Below are 24,596 nucleotides of genomic sequence, written 5' to 3'. Positions count from 1 at the left end.
CTATAGGCTTGTATACACAAAAAACAATATACAGACAAAATAGAACACTATAAACTGTTTAAAACTCAATTTAAAACATTAATAAATTCACTTAAACAGAAAAATATTCAGAGAGCACAAATTACAACACACATAGCCAGCCATAAGTTTCAGAGAGAGGGCACAGGAAAAGCCTAGCTACCAGGAACAGAGCAAAGCTTCTTTAGTGTTGATGTTACAGACACGTCACCAAAAAAAATTATAAATTACAAGTTTAGAATTCACATTTTATATTTGTTCTCAATAAAACTTTATTTTGAAACTGTTATTTTAAATTTTTATATATCATCTCTATTTGAATAAACCATTTATCTTTTTAATTCTGTCAACCCAGCCTCGGTGACACAATGGAATATGCAACACAATCATTTACGATAAATTCTCAGTCAAAAAGTTGTCCATAATCGATTACTCTGATATTTACTATAAAGTTTTATAGATCTCAAATTGAAGATTCGATTCCAATCGAGAAAAAATGTAATATTACACCTTGGAACTGGCGAGGAAGTGGACTGTATCTCATGTGTAGAGGTTACTGCTGACGATATCCTGTCTTTATGGGTAGGCCTATATGATATTGTACATATATCATGAAACGAAACGAGGTAATTGCGTTCAGCTCAAACGCCATGGAACAGGAGAAACGGAACGAAACGATGTTGACTTCTCAAGCACACTTCTTGAAGTGCTGGGTTGAAAGATAAATGGGGAGGATGAAGGAGGGGTGAGGGAGAGAGGTAATCTTGCCTCTTTGGGAGAGGGGGAAGGGGAGGAGAGCAGAAACTAATCAACCTGCAATCAAGGCTGCCGATCCTCCGTGAATCCATCATCTCCGCCTGCCTTGGAATGCCCCATTTCCAAGAACATAAACTCAAAAAAAAACTAAAATCTAAAAGTAAAATAAAAACAAAACAACATGCACTGAACGGTAGAAAAGGAAAAACGAAGGGAAAAAGAAATAGGAAAGGAAAACAGAAAACTTGGTGTGTGGGTTAAACTAATAGGGAAGTATGGGGGCAAGTTTCCTAACTGGCCTAACATACTCACCAGAGTTAGTTTTCACTTGAGCTGAGCGCACAACACCCTTAGCATCACTTATGATTTGGGTGACTCTACCTAACGGGTATGATAAGGGTGATGAATTGTCCTCTTTAATCCATACTAACTGCCCTACCTGAAGGTTTGTGTCACTCTCAAACCACTTATTCTTCTGTTGAAGAGTGTGGAGGTATTCACTCTCCCACCTCTTCCACAATCTCTGAGTGAAGCGATTAACCTTCTCCCAACGAGACAGTCTGTGCTCATTGACATCACTCACGTCAATTTCAGGAACTGCCAACAGAGGGTGACGAACAAGGAAATGTCCGGGAGTCAGCGCCTCATAGTCATCAGGAGATGAAGAGAGCGCATACAACGGTCTCGAATTGAGTATCGCCTCAATTTTCACCAACAGAGTGGAAAGCTCAAGAATAGTTAGGACCGAATCTCCCACTTCACGAAACAAATGGAATTTCACATTTTTGATATTAGACTCACAGATTCCATTCATGGAAGGAGCATGTGGAATATTAAAACGAAATTGGATGCTTTTAGATGACATCGCATCACAGACGTTGGATTGATTTTCTGATGATCTGAGAAATTCAACAATTTCCTTCAATTGTCGCGCAGCACCTTTGAAATTCGTCTCTTGATCACAGAATACTTCTTTAGGCAATCCACCCTAGAAACGAAACGATGGAGAGTGTTAATAAACTCTTCGGATGAAAGACTTGTGAGCACCTCAATGTGACAAGCTTCTGTTGCCAGACAGACAAACAGTGCAAAGTATGCCTTGTACGTATGAGCTTTGGGCCGAATACTCTCTTTGACAGTGAAAGGACCAGCTAGATCGACCGCAGCCTTCAGAAAGTGAGCACTGGGAACAACACGAGAGCTGGGAAGATCACCCATGACAGGAGCAACAGGAGTTGCATTGAATAAACGGCAACGAGTACAATTGAAAATCACATTTCTGATAACACTGTGTGCTCCAACAATCCAAAAATAACGCTGAATAAGAGCACGCACTATTCTTGGTCCAGCATGAAGATGAGAAATATGATAATACTCAATGAGGAGTTTAGTAAAGTGTTAATAAACTCTTCGGATGAAAGACTTGTAAGCACCTCAATGTGACAAGCTTTTGTTGCCAGACAGACAAACAGTGCAAAGTATGCCTTGTAGCCTACGTACGAGCTTTGGGCCGAATACTCTCTTTGACAGTGAAAGGACCAGCTAGATCGACCGCAGCCTTCAGAAAGGGAGCACTGGGAACAACACGAGAGCTGGGAAGATCACCCATGACGGGAGCAACAGGAGTTGCATTGAATAAACGGCAACGAGTACAATTGAAAATCACATTTCTGATAACACTGTGTGCTCCAACAATCCAAAAATAACGCTGAATAAGAGCACACACTATTCTTGGTCCAGCATGAAGATGAGAAATATGATAATACTCAATGAGGAGTTTAGTAAAATGACTATCTTTATGTATCAAACAAGGATGCTTGGCTTCATATCCTAAAGCACTATTTACCAATCTGCCACCAACACGAATCACACCATCGCAATCCAAGAATACAGACAATTTTTGGAAACTCTTATCACAAGGTTTACCCTCTTTCAATAGGTCGAGTTCACGATTGAAATGACATTTTTGAACAATTTTAACACAATAAATTTGTACACATTTCAACTCTTGAACACTAAGTGCGCCTGATTTACGACAGACACCACTAATTGATGCTTTACAGTTATTCACGAAACGTAAAACATAAGCACAGGAACGTAATAATCTCATGTATGAGGAGAAACGTGTAATCTGAATACAGTCTCTTCAGTGATATTCAAAACAACACCTTTATTTTGTTTCACATCAGGCAGAATTTCAGTAGCAGGGTAAATCATAGATGACAACGGCCAACATGACAACAAATTAGAACACCACGTTGGAGCATTGAACCAATCTTGCGAATTGCACAAGTTTTGGGGAGAAACGCCTCTTGATCCAACGTCGGCAATATTGAAATCAGTACCAATGTGATTCCAATCTGAAATATTAGTCAACTCTAATATTCTCACAACACGATTTGCAACAAACGTTTGCAACTTGTAAGGAGGTATATGCAACCAAGATAAAACAATAGTTGAATCACTGAACAGAAACATAGATTGAAGATTGATTTTTTCCAGTGAAGGAAGGACTGAAACATACAATCACAAAAGCAACAACGCAGCTTGAAGCTCTAATCGAGGAATAGACAGAGTTTTCAATGACGCAACTTTAGTTTTAGCTTTCAACAGGAAGCTTTTCACCATAGATTCTGACGACACAAGTCTCAAGAAGATACAAGCACAGATTCCTTTCTGCAATGCGTTGGAAAACCCAAGTATTTGACAAGAAAAAGCATCGTCATAAACGCATCGAGGAATTGAAATTGAACTTAGAGCAGGAAGCTCTCTCATCAGCTCGTTCCAGCATTCGTTGTAGTCAACAGGAATCGGCGTATCCCAATCGATGTCCAACTTCCACAGCTCTTGTATAAAACATTTCATTTTGAATATTACTGGAGCTATAAAACCGAGAGGGTCATACAGATGCGTGATAACGGACAGAACAGTGCGCTTAGAGTTTTTCTTTTGAAACTCTGGAACGGAGACTTTAATATGAAAACAATCAGTAGTTGGGTTCCACATTATGCCAAGAACTTTCACATTTGAGTTAGGCTCATCACTGATATGAAGTGGTACTTGAGTGTTTTCAGAACGAATCAAATCCAAGAACTCAGGAGAATTACTGCTCCATTTATTCAACTTGATATGAGCACAGTTTAGAAGATTACAAAGTTGTGATTTTATTTCACAGATTTCTTCCAACGAATTAGCACCTGTGAGAAAATCATTGTGATATATATCATCACAAATAGCTGCTGCTGCCAACGGAAATTTATCTCCTTCATCTTTCGCCAGTTGAATGAGAGCACGTTGAGCAAGAAAACCAGACGGTTTCAAACCATATGTGATTGTTTTGAGCTCATAAACGACAATATCATCGGAAGGATCTTTAGGAAACAATATGTGAAGGAAAGAACAATCTTCTTCATCAACGAGGATAGCATGATACATTTTTGTAGCATCACACGTGAATACGAATGAGTGAAGTCTGAATCTAGTTAACACATCACATATGTCATTTAACAATTTTGGACCTGAATGAAGAACTTGATTCAACGAAATGTGACTCTTTTTAGCAGACCCATCAAATACAACACGAACCTTTGCTGTAGGTGATGACGGATTGAATACACAAAAATAAGGAATAAAATATTTACCTGGTTTTTTAGCAACTTCCATATGATCCAAAAGAAGATACTCTTCCATAAATGATACGCAATCAGATTTCAAACGAGCATCACGCAGCATACGATGCTCCAACGACAGAAAACGATTTAAAGCAACATCATGAGATTCATGAAACTTGAGTTGATTAGTGTCAACTTTGAAAGGGAGACGAACAACATATCTTCCTTCAGTATCACGCGTGTGAGTTTCAGCAAAATGTTTCTCACAAAACTCATCATTGGGACTAGGAAATTTATAATTAGAAATTTCTTCACTTTCCCAAAACTTATGAACCAAATTATTCAACGTGTTCTCAGAGGTGGGACATGTCATTAATGCAGTCAATGACTGATTAAGAAGACCGGAATGATTTGGAAATTCACCCAAAATAATGTCACCAAACACGGTAGGAATCACACAAAATGAACACTCTTCACTAGATGAGACTTGACTATGATGACGTAATATTTTGTTGAATAACTGACATCCCAATAGAAGATCAATGGAACGTTGTTCATAGAACACAGGATCAGCAAGGTTGAATTTTTTCAACTCATTTTGCACTTTTGAACTGAGATAAATAGGGGGCAATGAACCAACTATTTTATCAATCACGTAAGCCTCAGCTTCTAGACGAGGGTGATTTGAGCCCTTAGGTTTCAACAAACATTTAACAACACCAGAAGAATTCCCTACACTCGAGGAATTCAAACCAGAGAAATTTTGATGACAATCATGAACAGATAAACCAAGTTTCATAACAAGATCTTTTGTGATGAAATTAGCAGTATACTACCAGAATCAATCATTAAACGAACACCAATAAACGAACCAGATGAATTTTTAATAACTGCTTGAGCAGTACCTAGAACAACACTCGTTTTAGGAATTAAACTAATGACTTATCAATAACATTATCAGTGATACCACAATGCTTAGAAGAATTTGAATTCCCAACAACATTCATAGTGATATCAGTTTGAGTGATTGAATCAATGGATTTCGATTTCAAAGCAACTTTAGAGATGTTATCAGTAGACTTCTGATAACAAACAGGAGAATTCGAACGGCTATTATCACTAGTACGAAGATAATGAAGTAATTTATTATGCATACGACCACAATAACACAACGATTTAGACTTGGTTTGGTTTACAGCGTGAAATTTGGAGAAACAATTGAAACAGACTCTCAATGATTTAATAAATTCATTCCTAGCTTTTGGATCTCTTTTCAAGAAAGCAGGACATTTGAATAACGAATGATTCATTGAGTTGCAAAATGAGCATTTTGTTTCAGCACTATCATTTAATCCAGAAGTAACTGAGCTGCTTTTATTTCGAATGCTGTTATCAGCCTGAGTAGATAAGACAACCTTTTTCTGAAAAGACTTATTTTTCGGCTTTTCGATAGATTTTTGTTCATTAACAGATGGCACATCAGATGCAGATAATTGATAAGATCTAACTCTCTTATTCACGAAATCAATCAACTGTTGACAGAAAGGAAAGCTCTTATCAGCTACCTCGAGCTCAAACGATTCACGTGATATTTTGTCTAATTGACGAATAGCTAATGAGTACAAGATATAATCAGCCAAATCAGGAACTTTCAACGATTTCAGAGTGGTAATACTATCACCTACTTTAACGAGAAAATCGTGAAGCAATTGTAACGAAGGTTCAAATGGGATTGAACTAGTTTTCAAAATCTCATTTACATAGTAGTTAGCTAGCACCCTATCACTTACATAATGCTTGCATAGAGTTCTCCATGCCAAATCAAAATCACTACTGATCTGAAAAGATTTCACTACTCTGGCTGCTTCACCTTTCAACAAATTATGCAAAATATGAGATTTATAAACAGGAGAATAATATTTATCATCCACAATCAATGATGAAAAGATATTTTTGAATCTAGGCCAGTCTGAAATATCAGAGCCATCAAACGGTTTTATTTCAGTTGGAGGTAATATCATGTTCAAACGGGGAGAATGAGAGGTTGAAGTTGAGGGTTCACTTTTCTCCTTCGGTTTCTCATTTTTAATCTGATTCAATTTATCACGAGCATTTATTATTGCACAGGATAAATTATCAATAACGGTAAGTGATTGATATTCAGGTTCTTTAGTAGGTTAAACTTGAATAGATAATTCATTGATTTCATCTAAGTGCAGAATATTCTTTCACAGTATTTTCAATAGATATGCTTCTTATCAAAAATTGAGATTGAATTTTAGGATCATTGATGTCCTTCAACAAGTCATAAGCTTGTTGAACACGGCTAAACAGAGTTTCTTTCTTCTTCACATGAATAGTAAGCAAGGCTTGTGGGCTTGCCATTGTAACTAAGTAACTGATTAGATAAACAAGGAGATTTGGAAAGGAACTTTGTAACTGGATTTAACATGGATATCAGTGCATGTATCAACAAGTAACTCTACTATTAACAAATTGAAATTTAAATTGAAAAATAAATCTCTTGGAAATAGAACATATCCGGCCCGGAGGACCATGTGGTAATCCCGTCCTGTCCCCAAACCTATGGATTGGGGTACAGTTAAGATTTAATTCACGGAAACGTCGACAGCCCCAAAAGTAAGTCTCTAATTTTAACTAACCTTGGATCCGGCTCGGAGGACCATGCGGTAATCCCGTCCTGTCCCCAAACCTATGGATTGGGGTACAGTTAAGATTTAATTCACGAAAACGTCGACAGCCCCAAAAGTAAGTCTATTAATTGGCACTAACCTTGGAACTGGCGAGGAAGTGGACTGTATCTCGTGTGTAGAAGTTACTGCTGACGATATCCTGTCTTCATGCGTAGGCCTATATGATATTGAACATATATCACGAAACGAAACGAGGTAATTGCGTTCAGCTCGAATGCCACGGAACAGGAGAAACGGAACGAAACGATGTTGACTTCTCAAGCACGCTTCTTGAAGTGCTGGGTTGAAAGATAAACGGGGAGGATGAAGGAGGGGCGAGGGAGAGAGGTTATCTTGCCTCTTTGGGAGAGGAGGAAGGGGAGGAAAGCACAAACTAATCAACCCACAATCAAGGCTGCCAATCCTCCATGAATCTACCACTATCATTGGGAAGGCATAGGCATTGTGGGTCTATATATCTTTAAGATCTTTGCTTCTTCCAGAGAACGCAAAAAATGATTTGCCATATTTTTATCTACAAGTGTACCAAATCATTGTTTAATATTTCAATTTTTGGAGTTGGCAGCACTTAATTTGTAATACAATGCATGCCAGCAGCTGAGGAGGGCAGAGCGCCAAGCCAGGTTATGTTTGGTTGTCTGTATATTACAGGTATCTTACAGGTCAAGTGATCAAGAATGAATAGTCGACAAGTTATACTTGATGATAGTGTTGAAAGGGGTGCAAGGAAGAAGATTGTATGAAAAGATGAGTGGAAACAAACAGTAGCAAAAACTCGAAGACAAAGTGGTCAAGCCCCAATCAGCAGAATCAACTTGAATCGAAATCAAAACAAGCTCGTTTTGTTAAACGTGAGGGCTTGATTCAAGATTTCATTCGCATGCGTTTAGCTCGAAATGAGTTAAATTCAAGAGTCCGTTTATACATCGTTCAAGCCAGTTTCGAGCTCGAAATGCAGGCTCTAATCAGGCTGGTGCTGCGAGCTAAAATCAAGGCCGCGTTGTGAGCTTGATTCATGCCCGAGATGAACGGTCGAATCAGGATTGAGATGCAGTCTTGACTCAGGCTTGAAATGCATGCTGGATGCAATCCCCCCATTCAAGGCCACCTGGCACACCTTCCACGAAATGCAAGCTCGATTCTATTGTGATTCTAGATCAATCAGATTCTGATTCAAGCTGGATGTTTAAAGTGAATCAATCCAATTAGAGTTCCGATTGAGACACCGAGCTGAACGGTCGCTTAGTTTGCTCTCTTATCAGTGTTCACCGGTCAAGACTTTCGTTTTTGCGGCGTGAAATTGCTGGTTCTTTTCTCTGCTAACCTATTAATTTCGTGAGTTCAGGTGTTTATTAGAATTATAAATAGTGAGTTAATATTGAATTAAATCCTGTGGTTAACGAGTGTTAACGGGAGGCAGATGAGCTCATCCAGTTCAGAAAGTAAGAAGCGTTCTAGAAATTCACCAGAAGTGCATCAGAATCTTGCTAAACGTCAACAGATTGCAAATATGGGTGAGCAAAAGGTCGGAAATATGTCACTTACACAATTAATGGACTCTTTTAAAAATATTCTAGAGGAAAACATTTCTAAACTTGCTACTAAGGAAGACATTCAAACGCTTAACGCGAAAATTACGGTGTTAGAGGAGGAAAATAAATCACTTAAATGAGAGTTAGAAAAATTATCTGCTATCCATTTGTTGTTGATAGATGAGGCTGTCCTAATTGATAATTTTTTCATCATAAATTTAAAGCCCTTGTATCTTGTGTATTCTTTTAAACAATTCCTCGCTTCATTTATGGTAGTTTCTTTTAATCCGTTCTTTTTCCAATCATCCTGCAGTCTTAACTCAGCCTTCCTTTCATTATTTTCATTTAATATTCTCGATCTCAGTTCGTTATAAATCATTATGCCAACAACAATAAACATTCTTATAATATTAAATTTCCAATCATCAATAGTAGATTCATCTAACAACAACAATACAATATTTTCCATCCTATCCACAACACAGTCTTTTATCCATATCACAGCCATAACAAATAGTATACAATATATCAGAACATTTATTATCTCTTTAATAGTATAACTTCTCATCATATAATAGCTATTTACTTCCTTTTTATTTACATTATTTCTTACTTCTTTCACTCTTCTTAAACACTGTTTATCCTTCATATATCTCCATAAGTAGTCCACTCCATTATTTTCCCGGCATGAATCCATAGTTGCTTTGTTACCAGTTCCATTTTTAATCCATTCCTTTGGCCCATTTTTCCGGTCACATTGCTGATTAGCTCTCTTGAAGCGTATGTGCCGCAGATGCATGCCGTCGGTCTCCTGTCCTCCATCCTGGTGTTGGTCCAGTGTCTTCTTCGGGCGTTTGAAACGTGGATGCAGCCTCCATCGGCGCTTCTTGTGTCCCGAATGCCGTCCTCTTGGTACTGATGTCGGTCGGGTGTCCTCGGGCGCTTCCGTCTCTGGGCCTTGCGGTGGGCGCTCCTCTTCTCCCGGATGCCGTCCTCTCAGTCTTCTATCTTGGGGTCCTTGGGGTGCCTTGGTGGGGTCGATTGATGCGTGGGTGCGGTGGCGGTCTCCTCCTGGCGACTGTTTGCATTTGATAGTGATGGGATTTCGGCATTATTGTAGTGGATCGGTTCTTGTTGTGGGGTTGTAGTCGGTAGTGATTCTTCAGGGGGAAACAATATACTTAAAATGGGTTGTTGCTTGCGGCTGGTTTTTGGTGGTGGTTTATCTGGTGTTGGTTTCTGTTTTTCTAATGATATTTTCGGTAAGTTGTTTCTAAAAGTGGCATATGATGCTGTAGTATCCTTATTTTCTCTATCTATTTTCTCTGAACTTATGTGGGTTGTATCAGGGTTATCATATATTCGTAATTGTTTAGATGTAGTCTTCTCTGTGTCTGGTGGTATATTGCCTCTATGATCAGTATGCTCTGGTTGTGGGTTTATTATAGTTGCATGTATGGTGGTGTGATTTGTGCTTACTTGTGGTAGTGGCAGGCTATAGCTTCTATTGTAATTATTATGAGTATATCCAGTATTAGTGTTTAAACGGTCATGTTCATCATAATAATTTCTTTGATAGGTTTGCTGTGGATAATGGTTTGTTTGGCGATTTTGAAAACTTCTATCATTCCAATTATTATTGTGTTTATGATCATTGCGGCGTTCAAATTGAGGGGTAGATTGTGAGCAATCATATGGTACTGAATGATAAACTTGCCTGGCATACTGATTGATCTTTGAATTAGTTTGATTCTGTGCATACATTTGATCTGACTGGTGATTTGATATAGCCATCATAGATTGTATATTGTATAAATGATCTATCAGCTGTTTGCAACTAGTTATTGGCTGTGTAGTTAATGCTGTTCTGACTTGAAAAGGTAGCTTTTTTATGATTATATTTGATAAAACAGAATCAATTAATGGCTCATCTAATTGAGCATTTTTCAGTTTAAGGGTATTAACAAAATTGATGCATGTGTCGTCTGTCCTAGAATTATATTCGCTAGCAATGATATTGGCTAGTGCATCCTTTTGTCTATTTTTACTCCAATATTGTTCCAGGAAAGCTGCACTGAATTCGTTCAACGTCCTGAATTCGTGATTATGGATCTGGAAGAACATCAGAGGTTCACCGCTTAACAAACTGGATAATCGAAGACGCCAAAAATTCCAAGAGGTGGGTGTTAGGGATTGTACTAGTTTTATTTGGTCGATAAATTCTTTAGGTTGAAGATAGCGGTCTGTATTGTCAAAACGGCCTAATTCATTGAAACTGTGCAGTAAATCAAACGTTGCTACGGGGATAGGCTCTACATCCTCGTACGGAAATTGATGTAATTGACTCTCGAGTTGTACTAACTGTTCTTTGGCCTGTTTCCAGTGACAAGTAGCTTTCGTTTCATTTTCTACTACTTCGGCATTTAATTCAGATACAAATAATTGCTGTTCTCCAACGGCTGTCTCCAATGAATTAAGTTGTACTTTGTTTTGATTTATATCAGAATTTGGGTGAGCTATTTGTGTACTATTCTGTTGACTATTGTTCCTATTTGTAGCTATTTCATGAATCTGCGCGGTGTTTTGTGCTGTTAGGCTATCTATTATTTCGTTTAACTCACAAGTGACTGTATCAATTTTTGCTGCTAATTCGGTTGTAATTATTTCCTGGTTTTCAGTGGTAGAAGCTGGTATGGTGTCCGCAGTTTCCTTACCCATCCTTACCGACGCATCCTTCAATGACTCCTGCATGTCCCTCATTTCCGCCTTTAAGTCCTTCATTACTGTGGTCATTGTTTTTTCTAAACTATTAGAAAATGACTTGATCATCCCCTCTACTATAACCCTCCTTATTGTTTCTTGGCAAGCATTTAATGATTTGTTACTGTTCCCAGGATTCTTGGCGGTGATTGGAGATATCTGGGCATTGGACTCCATCGCGCCCCCCTCAGCGTCAATCACCGCTACTACCGCCGTCTGCAGTGTGTCTGCTACCTTACTTTGCGTGGACGAAAAGAGACTCATATTTTAAAAATGGATTAAGTGTCAAGTGTTTGTAAAAAAGTGAAAGTTTTGGTTAACAAAATATTTAGTGAGGACACAAATGAGGATAGGCCTATGGACATTACAAGCCAGGTAACCTATTTATTACTTAAGCTCTTATAATATAATAATGCTATTTATATTTTCAATTGTCATTTTCTGACTAGCTAACATACTGTTCTCCAACCATATATACAAAATAATTATGACTAAATTTCGGCAGTTTAGGCCCATAAAATATAATAGCTCTCTCTATAAAATATATTTTCCACAATAATAATAATAATATAAAATTTTCTTTAAAACATATAATTTCTCCTTATTTAAAGCTATTAATTCCGCAAAAAGTAATACAAAAAGTAACCTGCCTGCTTCCTTAATACTCCTATATCTATTATTCTATTATCCATCCACAACAAATTTCAATATGACTAGACTTGTCTTTAGTTATTATCATCAATATAGTTCTTGACCTTATTTCAATAATTATTTAATGAGCTCAGCTCTCATCATCAGTCCCATGTTCGGTCGCCAAGTTCTTATGTCACATTATTTTTTATAGTTAAATAACGATTAGCCTCCTGCTTGGCATCAATTGGTAGAGCATGAAATATTTTAATAATTATAAAAATCAGGTCATGGTTTTTTTATAGGATACAGTCTCACTTTGGTACGACATATTCTTGTCATCATACATTAATGGGCTCATACAGGAGCTTATAAAAATAATACTGATAATTTATTAAAAAATATATATATGGTACTTATCCTATAGTATTGAGGAATAAAAATAAATCGCACACCATAAACAATTTGATACATATATTAACAAATATTGCAAAAAATAAATCAGAGCAGAAAATATATAGAGCGACAAAAAATATATAATATAAGATAAAACAATAATCGAAATCAATAAAATATCACAGGCTGAATACTATTCTTTAAATTTTATAGCACGAAACGTTACCATGTGCTTTTATTTTTATGATCATATGCATTTATTTGCATGTAGCTGCGATATCAGCTTGCCAATACCTGTCGACTTGGACAATTCCATTAAAACTAAATTCTTAAAATCAGCTTGATAAATTGACAACTAGTAATCCAAATATATATATTAAATTCTATAGTTTCTAATAGATTTCTTTGTAATAAATATATTTTTTATCTCAGGGTGCAAGATTCGGCACCTGAAGGAATAAATAGAGCAATTCATCTAGTGAATCAGAGCTACAATAAACTATCGCAAACTATATTGCAGAAATTAATGATCATATGAATATGTATTAACAGCCTAGATTTTATACTTCTTTGATTGATAGATCTTCCGATATATGAATTGATTAGTTACTTTTCTAATAAAATACCTTTCATACTACATTTACTTGCACAAGTATTTTTTACCAAATTCTTAATTTATAAGAAAACCCTTTCGACGAGCTAGCTTTGATTCTTATGTAATTTCGAAGCACTGAGGGCGCCCTATCACTATTTCAATATTTTTCACTCACGTGTCGGAATTTTCTTATGAGCTGCTGATGTCAATCCAACTCCTGGTGGTCCTGGATTATTGTAGCCAGAGTCGTCTCTTCCAAGGGGTACAAAATTATTTAAAAATGACTTTTGCTTTATAAGAGCATCACAAAGTCTTATAAGAAATTTGGTAAATCAATTTAACTTTAAATTATTACAAGATATAGCAAGGTATTATGCTCTATAATTTTTAGTGACCTCTCATGGTGGCAGTTGGCAGGCGAGTGTGGTTCTCATTTCTCAATTTTACAATTTTCATTTCCGATTTCTAAATTTGCATAAAATTTGAATATTCTATTCCTCCGCCATTCAAGGCTCAAATAGACTGTACTAAAATATTAAATTATTACTTATGTTACATATTTAATAATTTCTTTGCCTTCGGGCCATATCCAAAACATAGACTATACAACAATTTTTTACAAATTCTTATTATTTGTAGAAATATATACAAATATATTTGAATCAGCTCACTATTGCCGCCTATCAATTGCCACTATTTGATTGGTGCATGCAAATTATTACAGTATTCATGCGCCCAGTAACCTCCTACTTCCTTAATACATTTAATTATTTTTGATGGGGTTTTTAAATATGCTCTTTACATGCTAAGTAATTTTTTATAGGTTATTAGTTGTTTCATACATTACAATAATTAGCCACGTGAGACCTTGAGTTCCTCAAATTGCATACTGTTTTGCCACAATAAATTTCTGCCATGGTGTTTGGTCAGATTCTACATTGTATGGCTCGGTCGATCATTAGGTCACTGATCAGTAAATATTTATGCCTGTTAAAACTATTCCCCATCTTCAAACAATCTCTTTTATTGATTTTTTGATTTGTATTGTCATGTTTCTCTGCGTGGTAGTTATTAGTTTGTATCTTTGCAGCTGGAGCACTAGTTGTCCACTGCTGACTTAATACCGTGTATTCCCGTTGCACATTTTATTTATCGTTGTTCTAGTTTTTGGATATGTTCTGAAGCCTTTGTCATTTATTATTGTATTTGTCAATTTGTTGTTTGGCTTCCGGATATTTTTTGCATCTTTTCATAGATCATTTTTATTGGTGATTTCTTGATCAAGGTAGCACCTGCTTGCTTTCCATTTCCTGTCCTCTGCTGCTCGTCGCTTGGCTTCTACCAGCAACTTCGTGTGTGTCTCCAATTATTCTGCTTTATTTGTGAAAATAGTTTCACCTCGCCCTGTTTTACTTGTTTTATTTGTTGGAGACATTTTTTTCGGTTCTTTGGAGCCATCAACTTTGGAATTCGGACATTTAATTCATGTGATATTTCATTTCTAATTTGTCAACGTGTTCGGAACTCTTGTGCATGTAAGTTACAACTTGAACTCTCATCTCTCGTGAAAATAGTTTCACCTCGCCCTGTTTGTTTATTTCAATTGTTGGACATTCTCGACTGGTTCTGTGGAGCTATTTTTTGTTTCTCAAGACTTGAACACTTGTTCCAATTTTACATATTCTATTTCCATTACGTCATTCTCAAAATGGCTGCTTGCGTGTGTCACCGCGTCTACCTACAAGTTTAAATTTGTTTTACATATTGCAGACTCTTGTTTTACATCAAGTGCTAACTTGTTTAGTAATTCTTTATTTGAAATGTTGGGACTGAAAGTTTACCCATCATTCATTCTATTGATACTTTGTGATATATTGCCCATATCACTGTTTAAAGTGACTCTCAATTGTAAATCGCATTTTACAAACATTGCAACTGAATATTTCCAAGACTTAGGAAATATATTCTTAGAAAGATTAATTGTAAACTCTTCCTCTACAACTGGTTGCTGTTTCATCCGCATTTCAAACAAGTTGGAATCTTGTTTCTCTTCTGATGTGTCCATTCGAGCTATTGGAAGTTCATGCTGTCTTTGAAGGCCCTAGACCAAACCGGGACCTTGACTGTGCCCTATTCGAGCTATTGGAAGCTCGCGCTGTCCTTGAAGGCCCTAGACCAAACCGGGACCTTGGTTCTTGCATTTATGTTCCACAGCTAAGTATTTTTGTATCATCTACTTTGTATTTTTATACTGCCCTAATCTATTGTTTTTATCTTTCAGGTTAGGAATTCATGGTTGTTCATATTCAACCTCACTTCATCTTTGAGTTATTTGATAAGTCAAATTGCTCTTGAGAACTGTTTGTCAGTTTTTTTGTAATCAATTCATGAATGTTCTGTGAACATTGCAATTATCAATCCTTTTTATTCTTTTTATTATTCTTTGATCATTGCTAAAGCTTAGTCTCTGCATTTGGCAATTAGGCTATTTCAGTATAGACTACTGTTATTCATATAACCTTATGGTTAATTTCAACCTACTTGTTTTCTTTGTTAGTATCAAACCAGTTCAAATGTTGACGCTTTGCAATTCAACATATTTACATCTCAAATTTCCTAGGTGTTGTTTGTTGTTAGAATTGACAATCTTATGTTTAAACTAAAGACTACTTATTATAGACTCTGGTATTCTATAAACGCTTGTTTAGTAGCCATTACATTATTTTATTTTTGATACCAGATAGATTATTTTCTATGTGTATTGCTGTTATATTCATAACCTTTTACTGTCACTCATTGATAATTAAAATCCAAATCATTCAAGTTATTACTGTTTCAAATTGTTAAATTTACTTCATCTATTCAATCTTATCTCGTATTCATGTGTTTTGACATTCTTTAATGCTGATTAAAGTTTTGTATTTTACCAACCTACTTTTTCATTTGGCATTTCACCTTAGCTTACATGTTAATGATTAGTTTTAATACTGAGTTGCCTAAATCTGTTTTGCATTCATTCCAGTGCACAGGTTTTTGAATGCACAATGGTTCTTGCACTCATGTGGAGTTTCAGTCGCGTGTCAAATCAATCAAGACACATTTGTTTCTCTTATTTTAGAATTTGATTTATTCTCTCCTATTTATACAGACCACTCTTTTCTAAGACTAAATTCCACATGTTGTTTGGTCCTCGCGTGCCAGATGATTTGATCATTGTTCAGTTGATTAAAATCTTGATTTTAAATGTATGCCAAATGATAAGGTATTCTCTGGATTTTTCTCATTGTATGTTGTATAACATTGTCTTAGCTGTAAATAATGTATTTCTTTTCCTGGTTTAAGGAACTTGATTTCTCTCGGTGCGCTGCGACACGTTATCATGAAATATTCAACTTGTACTGCTTGTGAGGTGAACGAACACAAAACTGCACAGATCCATGCAATACTGCATCTGAACCCAGTTCAAGCCAACCGCTACCTGTGCCATACTCAAATTGAAGGCATCCTTTACTTAGAGACAATCTCTAGTGTCAAGTGTTCACCAGCAGCATATGTATGTATTTGGTTTTTAAGATCTGACAACTCTATTCAAGCACATTGCTATCTTCAGGTATTCAAAATGCCATCAGATAACGAAGTGAGCCCTCATATTAACAAATGGGTTAATATTGGTAGGGAAATTATAAGGCTTTATGAAAAGCACTCTGAAGCTGTAAATGAAACTAATGAGCATTATCACAATTTTTTAGTTGTAAGAAATAGGCTATCAGTGTTAGAGCAGGCCTATGATCAAGCTTATTTTTCACTTGATCCTGAATCAACTGATCAGGATGTTCATGATAACATAATGGATAAATTCACTAGCATAGCTGCAAGACTCACTTCTGTTTGTGAAGCGTTTGAGTCACATCATGAAAAAATGCAACATCAAACAATTGAATCTAATGATGAGTTACAAAATTGTAATGAAAATCAGATTGTATCTGATACATTTAGTTCAAATCAACAATCAAGTGTAAGGCAAAACAACTCTCAAGAAGCATTGCCCTCTTCAAAGGACATACCTCAAGTTCAAGTATCACCCTCTTCAGGGGAAAGCTATCAGCTGCAATCATCACCTCAAATGAGGCAAGAGCCGGTGGCTCATTTGCAAAATTTCAAATTACCTGAAATTCCTCTCCCTACATTCAATGGGGATTTCGAGCATTGGCTAGAATTTAGGTCTTCATTTTCTAGTATTATTGCTGACAATGTATTTGTGACACCAAGTATCAAATTTCATTATTTGAAACAAGCCCTCAGTGGTGAGGCACTCAATAGAATTCTAAATGTGCTGCATGGACGTTTCGATATAGCTTGGGCTTTACTGAAGCAAAGGTATGATAATCCACGTTTAATTGCACAAACTCATGTCTCTGCCATATTAATGCCACCCTCGCTTGATTCAAATTCTGCACATTCTTGGCGGAACTTTATTGATCATGCAAAAACGAACATTCATGCTTTAGAATCCATTGATTTGAAAGTAGACATCAAAGACCTGCTATATATGCATCTTTTCACTTCACGTTTTGATGCTAGAACCCTGAGAGATTGGGAACGTTTTATAGCTAACACCCCTGTACCATCGATGGAAGTCTTATGGAAGGGCAACAAAAAGTAGCACAGGCTATTTCATCAGGTTCTAGTGGAAATAAGCAGGACATGCTTAAGCACACTAACAATGCTAAATTGTTGCAAACTGTCAAATCTGCTAGCTTGCAACAGAGTTCTAATCATAACAAATTCAAAGCTTATAATCAATTTCAGAAAGTATCAACTTGTTTGTTTTGTAAGGATACAGGCCATAATGTGTTTGGCTGTTCTACCTTTTTGCAAATCGCTCCTGCAGCTCGTGGTGAGGCAATTAAAAAGAAATCGTTATGCTTCAACTGTTTGAAGCCATATGTTAAGGATCATCTCTGCATGGGCTCATGTCGACTTTGTGGTAAACGACATCATAGTCTTTTACATCATTCTTCATTCCACTTCAACAAGAAAAATAGTAAGAATGTCCTATCAAATAGCATTCAATCCTGTTCTATGCAGCACAAATCTGAACTTGCTCATAGTTCAAAGGCTTCTATGGCCAATTCGTCAGCATTGTTGAATTACATTGGGGAATTCAATCGTCACGCATCTGGGAAGCGCTCTGTGGAGGTCTCCCAATCTGGCAATGGTGTGAATCCTGCTGGCAGAATACAGCATTCACAGTCACTATCAACACCTGTGGGTGATGTTTTTAATAATCATGTTTTAGTTAATTCTAGTTGTAAGATACCTGAGAATACTGTCTTGAAATCTGCTATTGCAATTATGCCTACAGCAGAAGTCATTGTCTTTGATGTAAATAATCAACCTGTTGTGTGTCGTGCACTATTGGACTCTGGTAGCGACTCATGTTTGATTTCTGAAAGTTTGTCTGCTCATTTAGCACTTCCATCATTAAGTAAGGAGACAGTAATTCATACTGTGTCAGGTAGTCCTAGTGTGACTTCAGTTGTAAATTCTGTCACTGTCAGTTCTACAGACAAAAATTGGTCAAGTACTGAGGAGTTTATTGTAGTGAATAAAATCACATTGAACATTCCACCCTTTGATTTAGATTATTCTAATTTCAATATTCCAGGAGGAATCAGATTGGCTGATCCTAATTTCTTTCGCTCTAAGGGAGTTGATCTTCTGTTGAGCGCATCTGTCTTTGCTGCGGTTATGACCAACGGACAAATTTTTGTAGGTCCTGGTCACCCCATTATCCAAAACACCCTGCTAGGTTGGGTTATTTTTGGAGCATTAAAGTTACTTCGTCCAGTTATTAGTTCCAACAATGTATACCCAAATTTCATCTCAAAGTGTGAGATCTCCAGTCAAATTGAAAAATTTTGGAAAATTGAGGAATTGCCAGAAGTAGTTCGACCTACTACTGAAAGAGCTGAAGTTGAAAGGCATTATTCCGAAAATACTTGTTGTATGGAAGATGGACGATTCATGGTATCACTTCCACGTAAGGACAATTTGTCCACTTTGGGGCAATCTGAATTCCAGGCAAAAAAGTGTTTTAGTTTCTTGGAAGAACGTTTTGAAGAACAACCTGAATTGAAAGTGGTCAATACTTTTTCCAGTCTTGTATCAGTTAGTAACGTCAAAGATTCTGTATTTTCAATTTTGTTCACTCGTATTCCTAGCTCTATCAAAATGATTCATGTTCTTGCCTTTTGTTTGCGTTTCATTCACAATGTTAAGGGTACTAGGGAGCATCATGTAGGCGAATTGTCAGTTTCAGAAATTCAAGACGCTGAATTCCATATACTTAAAAGTGTTCAGGAAGAATTTTTCGGATCAGAGTTGCAGCGTCTTTGTGCAAAGGAGGAGCTGGATGTGCGGAGTAAAATCCATTCTCTCTCACCGTTTATCCATCAAGATGCCCTGCTTAGAGTAGGAGGCAGATTAATGCATGCTGATGTACCATTTGATGTTCAGCATCAAATTTTATTGCCTGGTAAGCACAAATTCACAAAGGCTTTAATCCTAAGCACCCATCAACATTTGTGCCATGCTGGAGTCCAGGCCACCATGGTTTCTCTTCGCCAGCGTTTCTGGATTCCATCTACCAGGAGTGTAGTCAAAGGCATCTTGCGCACTTGTATAAAATGTTTTCGTTTTTCACAAAATAAAGCTGTTCAGCTTATGGGGCAATTGCCAGCCGTTCGTGTGAATATTATTGCACCTTTCTTGAATGTAGGCATTGATTATATGGGACCTTTCAACTTAAGGCTTGGCGGTCCTAAGTCTAGATCTTTCAGCAAAGCTTATATTGCATTATTTGTCTGTATGGCGACTCGCGCTGTGCATTTGGAGGTTGTCACTGAGTTGTCAACTAAAGCCTTTCTCGCCGCATTAACTAGGTTCACATCAATTCGTGGCATGCCCAACACCATTTATTCTGACAATGGTACTGCTTTCACTGGAGCCAGTGGTGAACTTCAAGAGCTCTACAATTTTTTGGATGATTCACGGAATCAACATTTGTTACAGAAGTCAGCAGCTTCTTGGAGAATTCAGTGGAACTTCATTCCACCTCGCGCACCTCACTTTGGTGGTCTTTGGGAGCGCTCAATCAGAAGTTTCAAAAGCATTTTCAAGATTGTTACTTTGAAGCAAGTTCTCAACTTTGAAGAATTACATACTCTAAGTGCTCAAATTGGAGCTATCCTCAATTCTAGACCCATTACCCCATTATCTGAAGACCCTCATGACCTAGCGTATTTGTCACCAGGACATTTTTTGATTGGTAGGCCTATAAATGCACTTCCCATGAAATCACAACCGACAAAGCATGTGAATCACCTTGCACACTGGCAAATGATAACGGATTTGAATAGGCAGTTGTGGGAGAGGTGGTCACAAGAATATCTAGTCACTTTGCAGCAAAAACACAAGTGGACGTCTTCAAGAGACAACATTGCTGTTGGAATTTTGGTATTGTTGAAGGATCCTGGTGCTCCACCCGCTGTTTGGAAATTGGGGCGCATCACTGAGGTTTTTCCTGGCATGGATGGGAAGGTACGAGTTGTGATGGTGCTTACTGAGTCTGGAATTGTCAAGCGTGCAATTTCCAGTATTGCACCTCTACCTATCGTTGAAGATCAAGAAGACGTTGAATAAGTTTTAACATATACTTTTTTTTTCTTGGGCAATTCTTTGAATTCCCCAACGGGGCCCACTTTATGTTAAAACTATTCCCCATCTTCAAACAATCTCTTTTATTGATATTTTGATTTGTATTGTCATGTTTCTCTGCGTGGTAGTTATTAGTTTGTATCTTTGCAGCTGGAGCGCTAGTTGTCCACTGCTGACTTGATACTGTGTATTCCCGTTGCACATTTTATTTATCGTTGTTCTAGTTTTTGGATATGTTCTGAAGCCTTTGTCATTTATTATTGTATTTGTCAATTTGTTGTTTGGCTTCCAGATATTTTTTGCATCTTTTAATAGATCATTTTTATTGGTGATTTCTTGATCAAGGTAGCACCTGCTTGCTTTCCATTTCCTGTCCTTCGCTGCTCGTCACTTGGCTTCTACCAGCAACTTCGTGTGTGTCTCCAATTATTCTGCTTTATTTGTGAAAATAGTTTCACCTCACCCTGTTTTACTTGTTTTATTTGTTGGAGAAATTTTTTCGGTTCTTTGGAGCCATCAACTTTAAAAATCGCATAAGTAGTTCATTTACTATTTCAATTTTAATTTGTCAATGTGCTCGGGAACTCTCTTGTGTGTATAAGTTACAACTTGAACTCTCATCTTTCGTGAAAATAGTTTCACCTCGCCCTGTTTTACTTGTTTTATTTGTTGGAGACATTTTTTCGGTTCTTTGGAGCCATCAACTTTGGAATTCGGACATTTAATTCATGTGATATTTCATTTCTAATTTGTCAATGTGTTCGGAACTCTTGTGCGTGTAAGTTACAACTTGAACTCTCATCTCTCGTGAAAATAGTTTCACCTCGCCCTGTTTGTTTATTTCAATTGTTGGACATTCTCGCTATTTTTTGTTTCTCAAGACTTAAACACTTGTTCCAATTTTACATATTCTATTTCCATTACGTCATTCTCAAAATGGCTGCTTGCGTGTGTCACCGCATCTACCTACAAGTTTAAATTTGTTTTACATATTGCAGACTCTTGTTTTACATCAAGTGCTAACTTGTTTAGTAATTCTTTATTTGAAATTTTGGGACTGAAAGTTTACCCATCATTCATTCTATTGATACTTCGTGATATATTGCCCATATCACTGTTTAAAGTGACTCTCAATTGTAAATCGCATTTTACAAACATTGCAACTGAATATTTCCAAGACTCAGGAAATATATTCTTAGAAAGATTAATTGTAAACTCTTCCTCTACAACTGGTTGCTGTTTCATCCGCATTTCAAACAAGTTGGAATCTTGTTTCTCTTCTGATGTGTCCATTCGAGCTATTGGAAGTTCATGCTGTCTTCGAAGGCCCTAGACCAAACCGGGACCTTGACTGTGCCCTATTCGAGCTATTGGAAGCTCGCGCTGTCCTTGAAGGCCCTAGACCAAACCGGGACCTTGGTTCTTGCATTTATGTTCCACAGCTAAGTATTTTTGTATCATCCACTTTGTATTTTTATACTGCCCTAATCTATTGTTTTTATCTTTCAGGTTAGGAATTCATGGTTGTTCATATTCAACCTCACTTTATCTTTGAGTTATTTGATAAGTCAAATTGCTCTTGAGAACTGTTTGTCAGTTTTTTTTGTAATCAATTCATGAATGTTCTGTGAACATTGCAATTATCAATCCTTTTGATTCTTTTTATTATTCTTTGATTATTGCTAAAGCTTAGTCTCTGCATTTTGCAATTAGGCTATTTCAGTATAGACTACTGTTGTTCTGAACAAAGCTCAGGCTAGAGCTACTAGAGGACTGTAATTTACTATTCAATTTATCAAATACTAACAAGGAGCAAAATTTGGTCTTCAATTTGAGCCAGGTTATTGGTACAGTCAAACTCTGCATTAATGAACAATAAAAAGAGCAAAAACTCACCAGATTTAATCCAATTTTGTCTACTTGCCCTTCGAAGCCTTTATTAGGTGTTTTGGTCAGATTCGAGATGGGAAGAAATCTGGGAAAAAGATAGGTTTTCGCTTCCAGGCTGGTTTTCCGTGTTCAACTTGCAGGCTCTGTATACTGTACTATGTTTGAACTAAGCTCAAACTGATTCTTTATAAATTCAAAACTGATGCAAATTAATTCAATTTAACACTATTTACGATGTTATATTTATAATTCACACACACGACACTTAAACAATCAATTACTAGAAATTTCCGATGGAAATTACATGACAAAATACAAATTTGCTCTTGCACAAGACGACGGGCTGATAAATCAAGAACAACGACTGGTCGACTAGAACAAGATGACTCGGGCTTTTTTTCTCGACAAACCAAAACAGCTGGACGATCGACACTAGCGCACAAGCCTGCTACGGGCAGAACTGTAGTCTGGGATTTGGCGCTAGAATTCAAAAATGCTCTGGCCAGACCATACCCCCGCCTCTGAAAAACTATTTTTCAGCCAAGTTACAAAACTGAAAAAAAAACCACAGAAAGGAAAAAATCCAGACATGACAAAAAAAAAACAAAACACCAACACCAAAAAACAACACAAAAGAAAAAAATGCAACAATCACAACAACTATTGAGTTGGGAGTGGATATAATTTTTTACTAGGTCGAATACGGAAACAACGATTACACTTAAAAACACAAATACGAATAATAGAGCGAGCAGACAGTATCCAGAATTTCTGTCTGATCAAGGACAACAATAACGAAGGTCCAGCATGACAATTCTTCTTGTGATGATAATCAATCAACATCGATACGAAAGCGTCAGATTTTGGTAAAATCATCTGATGACAAGTCTCAAATTCCAGTCCAGCATGAGACAAACGACCGCCGACGCGAATCACACCTCTATCAATGAATGGAGACAGGCGACGTAGGCGCATAGAACAATCCTCTCCCTTCTCCAATTGCACAAATTCAGATGAAAAATGTATCTTCTGTACCACTTTACATAGATACCTCTCAGCAACATCGAAATCTGATTCTTCTGATTGGGGTAAGATTCGTAAGAATTTGAGAACAAGAATCACAATTCTCAAAAGACGACCATAATCCGAACAACGACCAATCAATGAATATATTGCATTGCTGTTACAATCAGGAGATTTTGTGACTGTCAACACTGACGGTTTTTTCGCCTCCGGTGGATCCACTATCTCTTCCATTGCAGTTCGGACGGGCCAATCGCATTCGTCCTCTGCTATCCATGATGGACCTGAGAGCCACAACGGAAAGTTCACAGGCTCAACTGGTGATAAACCTCTAGACAAACAGTCCGCGGGATTTTCAATTCCGGCAACATGCATCCACTCCTGTATACAAGAATCCTGTATTTTTGCGACACGATTACCAACAAAAGTTTGCCATTTCGCGGATGGAGCATTAATCCAACACAAGGTGACTGTCGAATCAGAGAGTGCAACAATATGAGACACACGACAACGTTCACTAATAATAGTGACTACTGAATTCATGAGTTCTGCCAACAAGATTGTGTTCTGTGCCGCACACAACTCCAAACGAGGTATTGAAACAACTTTAGATGGTGCTACCTTGGACTTTGAACACAATAATACAACTCTTGACTCCTCGCTCTCCTTTTGCGACTTCACATAGATAACTGCACCATAACCCGACAATGATGCGTCACAAAAACCAATCAAACTGATGTGAGAATCCTGAAACAAACCAACGTGACGTGGAACAGCAAATTTGAATAATAGAGGCAACTCTTTTTGACAATTCTCCCAAAGAGTGCATATAGACTCAGGCGGCTTCTCGTCCCAATCCACTCCTAATTTCCACAGTTTCTGGACAAGACACTTGAGAAATAATGTAAACGGTGACAAGAGACCAAGTGGATCATAGATACGAGCCATCACT

General features: G+C 37.2%; 2 protein-coding genes across 2 annotated transcripts in view; both read left to right on the top strand.

Annotated features, from left to right (window-relative positions):
- LOC111050196 (organic cation transporter protein) overlaps positions 1-12,535 on the top strand; it is a 293,656-nt gene extending 281,121 nt beyond the window's left edge. The window contains exons 12-13 of the transcript XR_005571820.1: positions 10,696-10,810; positions 11,526-12,535. The gene's annotated coding sequence lies outside the window, so the exon portion shown is untranslated. The remainder of the gene's footprint in view (positions 1-10,695; positions 10,811-11,525) is intronic.
- On the top strand, positions 479-22,539 carry LOC120352394. Its single transcript, XM_039432640.1, has 2 exons — positions 479-527; positions 19,881-22,539. The coding sequence occupies exon 2, from the start codon at positions 19,883-19,885 to the stop codon at positions 20,714-20,716; it is 834 nt and encodes a 277-aa protein (XP_039288574.1). The 5' UTR covers positions 479-527; positions 19,881-19,882; the 3' UTR covers positions 20,717-22,539.
- The last annotated feature ends 2,057 nt before the right edge of the window (positions 22,540-24,596 follow it).

This window comes from Nilaparvata lugens, chromosome 7 (assembly GCF_014356525.2).
Source record: "Nilaparvata lugens isolate BPH chromosome 7, ASM1435652v1, whole genome shotgun sequence".
Classification (NCBI taxonomy): domain Eukaryota; kingdom Metazoa; phylum Arthropoda; class Insecta; order Hemiptera; family Delphacidae; genus Nilaparvata; species Nilaparvata lugens.
This window is presented reverse-complemented; position numbering and strand designations above follow the sequence as displayed.